At 34.5% G+C, this 13,103-nt stretch overlaps 1 protein-coding gene across 6 annotated transcripts in view; it reads right to left on the bottom strand.

The window, feature by feature from the left end:
- The window catches only part of NCOA1 (nuclear receptor coactivator 1), a 211,595-nt gene that overhangs the window by 27,154 nt on the left and 171,338 nt on the right, over positions 1-13,103 (bottom strand). For all 6 annotated transcript variants that reach the window (XM_032497132.1, XM_032497135.1, XM_032497134.1 and 3 more), the window contains 3 exons: positions 6,263-6,380; positions 4,805-4,973; positions 3,424-3,738 (listed from right to left, as the gene is read on the bottom strand). In XM_032497132.1, the coding sequence (XP_032353023.1) occupies positions 3,424-3,738; positions 4,805-4,973; positions 6,263-6,380 (602 nt within the window). The remainder of the gene's footprint in view (positions 1-3,423; positions 3,739-4,804; positions 4,974-6,262; positions 6,381-13,103) is intronic.

Here is a 13,103-nt window from a genome sequence, read left to right as displayed (position 1 = left end):
GCTGAATAATTTGATATGAAGAAACTCTTTAGAGAGATAATAGTAGCAATAATATCAATATTATTCTGTGTTTATATGGCTCTTTATGATTTATAAGTTACTAATAAAATATACTGATATATTGATATATTTTAATACACTTAATATATTTTAATATACTATATGCAACTTGAGAGAATCCAAAGAGCTTCAAACAGTGATTAAAACTCTCATCTCCAAAGAACTCAATTCTTAGCTCTAGTTTCATTAATTTTTTTGACTTTCATTATATTAAAAAATAAACCTATTTTAGGGGGGAAGCTCAATATAATATAAATATTAAAATTATAACTTTTAGGCACTGTGGAATATGATAAAACATCCAGAATCACTTCAAAAATAGAGATACCCATATCATGGTTTTAAAAGTCAAAGAGACTTTTAAGTATGAAAATCTACATACTTCTTAAACTCAACAGAACTTGGATATAAATTTAAATAAACCATCAGTTTTACAAAAATTTATCAAAAACTTAGTATATGCAAGATACTACATAAAGTTTGAAGGCTAACAAAGGTGAGCAAACTTCTGTCCTCTGGGAATTCTCTGTTGAGTGGTAGAGGCCAACACAGAGCAGTGCAATGTCCAAGTACTATGCGGCACGTATAGAGATATGTACAGCAGCACATAGGGAGCAACTAACTTAGCCCAGGACGGGAAGGCAGGGACCAAGAGCACGAGTGCGCACAATGGGACCTTGAAAGATGAGAATGCCAGGTGGCAAAGAGGATGACAGAGTTAACTTGAGGTAGAAAGAATAACAAGTCTAAAAACAGGAGAGATGGCAATGAAGATAGGTGAAAATACATTAATACTTAATGATGAAGAGAAGTAAAACTGCCCAGAGAGTGGGAGCTGGAATTCCACACTTACAGCTTTATATATTCTTTGAATTGTGAGAAAATGTGAGAATGAAATGGGTGAGGGATGGAGGAAAAATGCTTCAGAAGTAGTAAAAATGAGAAAACAATCATAGAAAACAAATTAAAACCTTAGAAAATAAAGGTTATTTTTAGCAGTAGAAGGAATTATTCTAAATAGCAGCAATCTACAAGCACTTTCTGTTAAAGAAAAATCGATCTATTCCTGCCCTTGGAACAACTCTGGTTCGTTTTCCCCTCCCTTTCACTATCTGTGTGTACAACCTGACTACAACTGTCTCACTCTGATATGCCTTTTCTCTCTGATTACTAAAATGCCACCCATTTTCCAGCAAGCAGGTCAAATTCTACTTCTTCCAAGGAACTCTTCCTAAAAGGATTACCATATCCTTTACCTCCTGGGGAATCTCAACTTTTGGGGGGTTAGGGAGTGGGAGGAAAGGGGCTGGTAGTTCTTAGACCTGTTACACAAATTCAAATGCCTATAAAGGCCAGCTTGAAAGGATTGTTGTATTGCAAAAGGAGATGTGGGGCCTGAGACTAGTGGAAGAGCACAAACCCAGCCTATGTGTATAACATGCACACACGCGTACACTCACGCAGTTCAGGCTCACTGTAATCTGTCTGTCTGAATGGGTTTTTTCCCCAACGCCTTAGCAAGAAGCCTTTCTACAGAAAATCTAAAAGATGATTACATGGCCAAGAGGTTCTCAACCAGGGGTGATTCTGCCCTGTCAGGAACCGTTGGCAATATATGAAGACATTTCAGTTGTCACAACTTTGGGAGAGGTTGCTACTAGTACCTGGTGGGTAGAGGCCAGGAATGCTGCTGAACATCTTTCAGTGCACCAGAAGCCCCCCTTAACAAGAATTATCCAGCCTCAAAGTGTTAACAGTGATGAGTTTGAGAACCCTGATCTAGCCACCACATAAATTCTTGCTAAGACAAAGAGTTCTTTAAAGAAGCTTATTCTTTTATCAGGCAGTTTTCACTGTCACAAAGTTTTGCTTTTTAGAACTTAAAAAAAAAAACAAACAAAAAACAAACACTTCGATCTACAGTTGGTTTAATCCATAGATGCAGAACCTGCAGATGTGGAGGGCTGACTGTATACTACGTTTTGAATACCCCAAGCTGATTATAGGTTCTGAAAGTTACCTGTATCTTTTATTCTCTGTATTTCTCCCAGTACCTAGCATAGTTCCCCTAAATATGTTTTGTGAAAAATTAAATACAGGGGAATTATTAAGCATTTCTTGTTCTTGTGCTTTCCAATGATAATTGACAAGTTATGATAAGAAGTAGCTTATCTTCAATACTCAGGACATAATACTATTCCTTTTCACTGTTTCTCTTTTCTTCCTTCTCTTCCTTCCTCTGTGTCCTTTATCCACTCCAACGTTTAAAAAATTATTCCTTTCTTTGTTATCCTACCACTAAATTTAAATGGAATGGAAGCATATTTTATATTATTTATTATATGTATTGAATCTAACTTTATAATAATAGCTAGTATTTATTAAGTGTTACTGTATGTCAGGCCCTGTGCTAAGAGCTTTACATGTATTATTTCATTTAATCCACACATCACCTATGAGGTAAAGGAATTATTTATTAGATTTCTTTTTACAGATGAGGAATCAGAGGCTTTAAAAGGGCAACTAATTAGACTGTCAACCCACCTAAGATAAGGTTAGAACTAGGACTTGAAACGAGAGCTAATTCTTAGCATCTGATGCTGCCTCTCTAATAGAATTCAGCTCCTTCTTTCTCTTCCTTCCTCCATTAATAAGGGTCCAGGGAATTTCTTTAAATACTTTTTTTTTTTTAACCCAAAGCAATACAGACATATGGTTAAAAAATACAAAAGATTAATAAAGCAAGAAGCAACAATCTACAGCCCTGGTCCCACTTCCCAGAGACAATACTTTTGACCACTGGTTTTTTGGTTCCTGATGACTGTAGCTGCAGCTTATACAATCTTAAGTATTTATGCCATTATACCTACTCACTACTTGTTATGAGAGAGAATGTTTAACTCACCCACAATTCCCAGGACCCCCAAACTATCCTTTCTTTCATTCTCCTAACAGAATAACATCACTAGACTTCATTCACTCTAACTTTAAACAACATAAACTTTATTTTCTGTTCCAACAATCATAAACAGTATTTCCTGATGCTCTACTTTAGAAATAAAGCTATGTTTCTCTTTATTAATAATTGTATGATGTTCATCCTAAATATTTTTTATCTCAAAAATCAAAAGTAAACTGCTTTTAAACTGTAAGTGTCAAAGCACTTTGTTATGAACCAGCCGTCTTTAACTGAATGAGTGTCCCTTATTCTTATTCTAGCAGACCAAGAATGACTTTTTGAGTCTTTCATAAAGGTTCTAGGAGTGTACTTGACACCTTTATTATAGCAATTGGGCTGTCTTATTACAGAGAGAATTAGTACATACCTTTAAGCAGGATTACCTGCAAAACAAGAGTACTCACCTGCTGTTGTCCCTGTAATCGCTGTTGAAGCTGAAGTCTAAGTTGGTTGGGTGCAGCTGGAGGTCTGTTTAGAGTTTGCCTGGGCTGCATGCCCATGCCAGGTGAAAAAGCACCTCGGGGAGGTGTTACTTGAACAGGCATAGTCCCCAGTGAAGGTTTTTGCCTGACCATGCCTTGGAAAGGGCTAGAGAGATTGGCAGTAGGTGAAGGAGAAGAATAAGGCTGGGAATAAAGGTTGGGCCTTTCTTCCATCATCAAAGGTGGTGTTGCTTGTTGTGGTGGAAATCTCTCTGATAATACATCTAATCCACCACCCTGTTGGAAAATAAGCCAGAACATTTTTCAAATAAGTTTCTGCCAATAAATTACATGCTCTTCTATAAAATTTTAGATCCAAGACCATGTTATCTCTAGTTTCATCATAATATATTCATGCTGAATTCATGAAGCTCTCCAGAAGTTTGCTACTTAAAAGAATCACTTATAAAAGTTACTTTTAAATGGAGTAATAGATTAACTGAGATGTTTAGTATCTCAGTAAAGAGATGAAGATATCATTAAAATAAAGGCCCTAAATCAATTAAATGAAGCTACCAGGTTTGAAAAGAACCTCATTGCAAAGCCTGAGAATCAACAAATGTTACATTTAGTAAGAAGTAGATCCCTGAAGGAGGGTTTAATTATGTATTTTTCTATCTCAAATACGGAATTCATGCTTTTATCTCATTTGAAAAAAAATTCATAGCTGACCTAACAGAATGTCAGAGTTATGAATTTCATACTTCTGAATTATTAGTCACTGTAAGAAAAATAATTTAAGTTGTGGCCTGTTGTGTGTGTATCTGTGTGTGTGTGTGTGTGTGTGTGTGTGTGCGCGACTGAACATAGATTCATGGGGCATAACTCACACTTTTTCTGCATTCTGATATGATGTATTCTGCACTATTCTACTCCATTAAACAAATGCTGGCTATGATGCACTAAGTTGACTTTTTTAACCCCCAAGTCTGAAAAATATTAACCTGGAAGTTGGAATGTCATGGAACATACAGGCTGAAACATATAGGGCCTAGCATGAATGAAGGATAAATTAAATCCTAAAATTAGAAGTGATGATAAAAATCTGAATTCTATTCTGTGGGGAGCTTTTAAAATTATGTTCCACAGTGAAAGGCCAAAACTCTCTAATTCTAATTCTTTCTAATTATTATGATTTTTTTGTTTAAAAAGCTTATTATTATAGATTTTGATAACTTTCATAAGGGTAAATTATAAAACAGCTAAAATACAGTGAGAATAATACCAAAAAATCCTGGCTAAAAGATCATTTTCTAACTTCTCAGGACTATATCACCTAAATAATGTCAACTTTAATAAATACCTGAACAAGTTTGTCAATTCCCAGAGCTCTGTCCAGTTCAGCCAGCTCAGTTTCATCTTTGCCACTGAGAAAGGATACCAGCTGCTCAAGAAGAGCTTTCTCATCATTTCTTCCTTCTACTGTTGTTGGTGGACAGAGAAGCTCATCTAATTGTGAACTAATACACTGGCTGCAGAATCAAAAGATAAGAAAGTTTAAGACTGATATAGCAAATGAGTATTCAGGATTAAGAATGCAAACACAGTCTCATACATATACATATATATGCACATCTAGCTCTAGAAAATTCTCTGTTGAGATGCTTTTTCAATCAATTCTTATGCAATGAAATTTTCTATACTTAATGTGCAGAAATTTATGAATGTTGAGTATGTAGCTTGAATATATTTTTCATTATTTTGTCAATCATTGAACTTTGTTTTCATATTCTTCATGTTAGCTTATAGTTTTGCCTGAAAAATTAGCCAGAGTTAAGAGAAAATAATTTTTAACAAAAGTAAAAAATAAAAATCAAAAACTCAGAAAAAATCATTTAGCCTATATCAAGATTTATCCTACTTACTCTATTTATTCTGTGGGTGCCGTTAATTATTGATAATTGAACCATAATCAAAATAGTACACATTATATTACTAAACTTTCAAAGATGGCCAAATCATGTTGATGACATGATTACCATTTATAAAGTAAGTCAAACTAGAAAAATGAAATATGCTCAATGTTAAGGGACAAAACAAATCATTGATTACATGTAGAAAATATGTAGTCTAATTCAAACTGATACCAACTGATGCATAAAACTTAGAAATATATAAAAAATAATACTAGTACTGATGCTACTAATATAATTATATAATTAAAAGGATTCTTCTTCTGGGAAGGTAAGTGGGACTACAGTTCACAGTTAAGGCTCTAAACCACGCTCAATACTATCGACTTATCCTTTGGTTGCTATATGTGAGATGTACTCTATCTGTTGGAATGGAGCTACCTGTGTGGATTAAGTTCTAATCAAGTGATTAAATTCTAACCAAGATGAGACACTGAGTAGATGTAGAAAGTACTTTCCCTTCTTATATGTTCTTGCTCCAAACAATGAGAAAAGCTGGACAAAATAATTATATAAATAACAACTCAAATGCAACATAATTGTTGTACTGAGGCCAATTCATCCACAGGTCCCAGAAATTTTATGGTAATCAATCAAAGCAAAATAAGAGATGAAAGATAAAACAACAGCTGCATACTATATCAATCTCTTGGTAATTACAATGTACACTAGCCTTGTAGTCATGCAGTATATAAATCTGTTTGATTTGGTGTCCTACTCCATCCATTTCATTTCTATTAATATCTCACAAAATACCAATACAGACAAGAATCTAGTTTGGGAAAAGTAGTTCTTTGCTGTAGAAGTTGGTATCTGATACTTTTTAATATACAAAATGTATTACTCACTCTTCTGGTTTATTCTGATTTACAGCTGTCACTGTATTATTTGCCCATGGAACCTGGTCACCTGTTCCTGGTTGTCCAAATTGGTTATCAATTGCTTCCAATTCTAGCTCAGGTAATCCTGGTTAAAGAAGAAAAGGTAACAAGTCAGGACATATCAAATGGAAGATACAATGATAGTATTTTCCAAAAGTAATATTGTATAGTAGAGTGAGATTTCTCCTATAAAAGACTACCTCAATGATACTAAGGTCACTTATTCAGAAACAAGCTATCTAGAATGTGGCCACATAGTAAGTAAATGAGAAAGTGAGAAAAGGAATCAAAGAAAATCTGATGTTAAAAGTTTGTATATATTACCATCAGAGAGTCACTTAGGGCTTTGTCAGAAATTATTTATTTTAAAGATTACTATAACAGTTTTAGTTAACTTCTTTTTCAACTATAGCATATTAGAATATGCTATAAGTAGGGACAGTGTTATGAAATGAGAGCTGCAAGCAAAAGATAAAACATGTTCTATAAAAGGCAGGAACAGAAACTAAAGGGCACGGCAGTCTGGGGTCATTTAGCAAATGGACAAGCTCTACAGCTGTTAACTGAGAATATTGCTATACAATAACAGTATAATAATTGATGATTATAATGATGACAAATAAAAAAGAGGCTGAATTATGTTTTGTAATGGAAGAAAACAGTATACACATTTTAGTTTTTGTGTGGGCAATTTTTTGAAATCTTTGAATATTTCTGTACTATTTATATTAGGAAAAAAACTGTAAATAACCTAAATTCCAGAAATTTACTGACTGATTAATGAATTATGGTACAGATATTTACAATATGCTGATAAATGAACAAGAAAAAAGTATAACCCTAGACATTATGTTCAGGATGATCCTCTTTGTATAAGCTATTTCATATATATTAATAGAAAAAAATTCTGGTAGGCTGTATATCCTTGGTAGATCTTAGGTTGTGAGATTAACGACTACTTTTATTTTCTTTTAGTGTTTCTAATGGTTATTTGTAATCTCTTAAAATGAACAAAATTCGTATGTTGAAGCCCTAACCTCTAGTACTTCAGAATGTAATTATTTGGTGACAGGGCCTTCAGGGAAATGATTAAGGTAAAACAGAGTCATTTGGATGGGCTCTAATTCAACATGACACAGCAAGAAGGAGGCAGTCATCTGCAAGCTAGTGAGAAAGGCCTCAGAAGAAACTAAACCGGCTAACCCCCTAATCTCAGATTTATAGCCTTCAGATTGTGAACAAATACATTTCTGCTATTTAAGCTACTGGTCTGTGGTGTTTTATTATGTCAGTCCTAGCAAACTGAAAAATCCTAAAACTAAAACTAAAACTGCCTTAGTGCCTTAAGAGAAATGTAGTTAAGTAGAATTCCTCATTCTAATGAATGGAGAGTAAGCAGATTTAAGGATGACCCCAAATTTTATTTAGTGCTGGATATTGATCATTATTAACTAAACAAAATATGTTAGGCTTTTATGTGAAATATACTCAATGTGTAATATGAATGAAATACAGGAGTCCATATAAAAACACATTCGCTTCTAAATGCAAAGTACCATAGCTAGTAATTAAACTAGTCTTCCCTGTCATGACAAATGACAGAGAAATCAAATTCTGTAGGATTCTGGAAAAAAACCAAGACAAACAAAAACCACCAAACAACAACAATAGATGGTGATGGGAAAGTAATCACTTAATTCCTCTCGTTACTTAAATTAGGAAGTTGATCAAAGAAGATTATCTAAAGCTGTTCCATTGCTCTGCTCACACATTAATTCCTCAATTCTATTCCATTGAAAAAATCTAACCTACACAAAATAATTGTATTTAAGGGCCAAAGAAAATTTACATGGCTGTCTACTATCAATACTGAGTATTATAAGATAGTTTATTTGACTCAATAACAGGACATAGCATCTCATTTTAGTAGTATTGATGGGGAAAATGTTAAGAAAACAAGTTGGATAAAATATTTTTTAAAATAAAATAAGATTCATGTGTTAAATTTGATGACTAGGGGGAAAAACCCCAAACAAATCAATCATTGATTCACTTAGAAGTTTCATTTGCCTAGGCTGATGCTTAAAAGAAGTTGGTTCTTATTCTAAAATTCACGTCATCCTTTTAGGACTTCCTTTAGAAACTGACTTCTATAAAAAAAAATAAATAATTGAGGATTTGCCAGAATGTTTTATGAATTACACAAGTTATCTCTCTTTGTCCAGGGAATAAACACACTATTTTTGGTCATGTTTGTGTCCCTACTGCAAACATGAGTAAGTATGCATATGTTTACACAAGACAGGCACAGTAATTTTTAAAGGGAAACATCAATGCATCTACTAGTCATTGTGTTGGAGAGAGGCAGCTGATGTGAGGGTAGAAAAAGCTCTTAGGGATTCCTGATCAAACTATTAATATGCTTTTTTAATTATCTGTGCAAAGGACTCAACATCATATGTTCTCCATTTTAAATATGGTTAAAAGAAAATGTTTTATCCTTATTAGCCACAGTGATCCCAGAAAAAAAAAATTATTAAAAAAAAATTTAAATTTTTGCACACAAAGTACAAAGCGTTGTCTAGCCAGGAGAATGGCTCTTGCACATTTTATTCCACTGAGTTGATTCAGTATATAGTGATTCTGATTTTCACAGTTAATTTTCTTCAGCTGTTGGTAAAGAGGCTTCTGGTTCAGTTTTGTATTGCATTTGGCTGTTAACTACGCACAGCAGTTACAGTATTTTATGTGACTAATTTCTCACTCTACAAAAAACTATAAATCAGTAAGATAAAAACTGAATAACCCAATAGATAAGTGGTTAGAGAATATGAACAAGTCACATAAAATCACTGGAAAATGATCAGTCTAATTCACAATTAAAGAAATACTGATTAAAACTACACTGAGATACTTTTTAAAAATCCAAAAGATTGGCAAAGATGAGAAAGCGCACAATTCAATTTATTGGAAAGGATGTGTAGAAAGAGGAACATTATCAGTTAGAGTGTAAACTGGTATAAGAAGGGCCATTTGGCAAAATCTATCTACCCTTTGACCTAGCAATTCTGCTCAGAACTTACAATTCAGATATACTCTCAAATGTGGTAAATTATCTCTACATAAGATTATTCATTATAGTTTTATAGTAGTAAAAGTTGCCTACCAACAGCCACAACACCTAAAAACAACCTCAAAACAGGGAAATTAAAATGGATTTTTTAAGTAGTGAAAATGTTTTATGTGAAATTCATATTTTTAGAATTATGCAGTACTTTTAATGTACTACAGATTAAGAAGATTTAAAATATAATCATCTCAGAATGCATATATTCACGGAATATCAAAACCTCAGGAGGTCATTCACTTACTCCAGTGATGCTGTCAATATTCAAATATTCTTGGAATTCTTCTAGAGCTGTCTTAACCAGTATACAAGTCCTTCAAGAAAATATTTCTCCTTATAATTACATCTAATTTTGGTTCTGATTACAAAAAAAAATTATTCTTTTTGTATGAACACATTTGGCTCCAAATAAATTCACAAAACTTCTAAAGTAAAATCCACCCTGAAAGGATAGGAATTTGAAGACAGTCAAAGGGACATAGCAGAGGTTTGAAGGTACTGCCAAGAAAGCACCTTATGCATATTTGGATCAATATCCTCCTAAGCTGTCTCTTGATGTGCTTTGCAGTACATTTCTAACACAATTATTTAAATCACTTGGTCACACTGCCTGAGTGCGTGTGTGCATATAAACAACGTGTTTTAAAACCAGGCCTACTGAAATTTAAATCTTGGTTCTGCGGATACTAACTGGATAACTTTGGGTAAGTTTTTATCTGTGTGTGTGTGTTTTCTTTTCATTCTCTAGACCTTAGTTTTCTCATATATAAATAGAGCTAAGGAGAATTTCTAGTTAAATGTGACAGATTTGTCACCTATTATTTTATTCCCCCTCCAAAATTACCACTGAAATAAAATAAATAAGAGGAAAATAAATCTACAGCTGAAGGAGAGGCAAAAGCAGCAGCATGACAGCTAAATAGAACAAGGAAGAATTTCTGAAAGATAAAACAGATGGAAACTAACTCATGACAAAATTCAACTAAACTAAAAAACTTATATCAGGACAAAGAGAAGATTTTCCAAAATGGGATGTTTTCTCAGAAGAATACCAGAACAACTCCAGGCTCAGTGGTCATTCGAGCGGGTAAAGGAACAGGCCATGGGTGAGTGCCAGAATAATTAAAGGACAACTGAACAGCTGCCACCAGGCCCTGCTCTGAGTGCAGCTGACTCTGGTGTCTGCCCATGGGATTAAAGTGGTGAGTACATGACTCAAAGTGGGAGTTCTGCCCAGGGAATCTCCCAAAGTGGGTGCGAGGGCTGCCACGAGGGATTTCCCCAGCACCAACCCCCACTCCTTCACAACGACAACTGAGAAACAGGGCTTCTATAATCAGAACCTACATTCACTGCCAGAGCAAAAGGGTTTCTCACTTTAGCTAAAGGAATACTCTAACTACCAAGATGTTTCATTCTAGGCCTTTTTCAGTGTATATGGACAGAAAGCCCAAATTCACCGAACAGTCAAGAAAAGTCAACATGAGGAAAGAAAGATAGCAAATTTAACAAAGAAAGAACGAAACTTGGAAGAAAAAAGGATTGACAGGAAATGAGCTCTGAAGTAAGTATGCTAAATTTATCACCACACAGATATAAAAGTCTATCATATCCCCAAAGAGTAATTCTATGAAAAAAATTGCTAGAAATTAAAAACATGATCACTACAATTAAAAGAACTCAACAGATGGACTGAAGAGCAGACTAGATATGGTTGAATATTCAGTTTTGATCTGGAAAATCAGACACAGAGACTCTCTCGGAATGCAGTGCAAACATGCAAGGAAAATAAAAATATGAGAGAAAAGATAAGTGACACGGCAGATAGATCAAGAAGTTCTAACGGTGTATCTCAGGTGGTGAAATATGGTAGTTAAATTGTCCTATGTGGGACATTTGCACTTGACACAGTTCAGCTTAAGACTGAAGTAAGGAAAGACTTGATTAACCGTGGTTGGGCACAAGGTTAAGACGTGGAGTCAGCCATTTGATAATGGACCCTGGCTCCAGTGAGAGAAGGTTGCGGGCAGTGCAGAGGCCAGAGGGGCAGGGAAACAGAGGCTGTTCTCTTCCCTTTATAAGCTATCGTATTTTTGTCCCCATCTTCTTTTTTCTTTCTTTTGCCTTCTCCAATCCTTTGTTCTCTTTTCCTTTCTCCTGCCCAACTTGTTTCCTTAGCCTCATGACTCTTGAAATAATTTTCTTGTCTATATCAAAATACTGTAAACTGGCTTTCTGAGGCTGTCATCCTCTCCTTCATTTACCTCAGTATCTTCCCCTCTGTGCTTCTGGCCTTTGTCAATACTATGGCACAAGTTTTAACAGATACTGGCCTATTTACATACTTTTTTACATGAAGCTGTATTTCAGGAGGGGAAATCTCAAGAGAGAAAAAAGAGCTATTTGTGTCAAGACAGATTATGAATCACATTCCACTTTCACAGACTTGTAGAGCTAGAAGGCACTTTCTACTTTTATTAACTTTAATTTTCATCAAATTAACACATATACATAAATATAAAGTCAGAACTAAAAGATCTATTATGAATAAAAGCAGTCTTCTGATCCTTTGGTTACTCCCCTTCCAACAGAGGCAATATTCACAACTCGGGTATCTCCATTTTAGATTTCTGACTCCTCATCACGATAGAGTTTTAGTTCTCCCACATCTACACCTCTTACTACCTCCTGTGTCCCCAACTCCCTAACAGCGATCACAGTTTTTTACAAAATAAAAATTAATATTTAGATTCTTATGACTATGCAAATACTATCAAGTACTATGTTCAAACATTCTTATATCGTTTTTATTTTTCTGGAGTTAACAATTACCTTATTTTTTCATTTTCCTGCTTTTCTAGGAGAATTTTTCATCCGCTTCAACATTTTTGACATAAACCAGTAATAGTTCCTATAAACTGAGGAGGTTTCATTTCTCCCTTGGAGGCCTCCTTTTCAGAGGACTCAGGCTCCCTGTTTCAGTCTACACTGGTTGTTCCCTGGTCTTGTTGATCACCTATCATTCCTGGACTTCCTTTCAGATCCTCTGTTTTCCCTATACCTTTGTAAGTTTCTCTATTTTGGCTTTTTCTCTGTTTGCTGAAGTACATCCTCTAGGACCTTAACTAGAAAAGGTGAATATACCATGCAAATACCTGAGCCCTTTTATATCTGAAAATGTTTTTATTCCACTTTCATAACTACTAGACATTTGGATGCCTAACTGTAAGTTAGAAATCATTCTAACATCAGATATTTCTAAAGTAACATTTATTGAGGTATAGTTTATATACAGTAATGTGCATCAATTTTCAGTGTACAGTTTAATAAATTTGGCAAAGGTATAAACCCACAACCTTCTACCTCCGTCAAGAAAACAGAATATTTCTGTCACCTCTAAAAGTTCCCTCAAGCTCCTTGGCTGTCAACCTTCCCTACTTCACCTGACCACTGGCAACCAATGATCTAGACTTTTCTCATTCAACATTTTTTTTAGAATAGTTCATGCCATGTACCAGTAGTTTCTTTCTTTTTATTGTTGAGCAGTATTTCAGTATTTCATTTTATAAATAAACTATATCATTGTTGATGAACATTTAGACTGTTTCTAGTTTGGGACTATCATGAATAAAGCTACTATGAACATTTGTGGTCAAGTTTTTTATGAGCACATGCTTTCAT

Source organism: Camelus ferus, chromosome 15 (genome assembly GCF_009834535.1).
Source record: "Camelus ferus isolate YT-003-E chromosome 15, BCGSAC_Cfer_1.0, whole genome shotgun sequence".
Taxonomy (NCBI): domain Eukaryota; kingdom Metazoa; phylum Chordata; class Mammalia; order Artiodactyla; family Camelidae; genus Camelus; species Camelus ferus.
The sequence above is the reverse complement of the archived record's forward strand: the minus strand, read 5'-3'. Positions and strand labels throughout refer to the sequence as shown.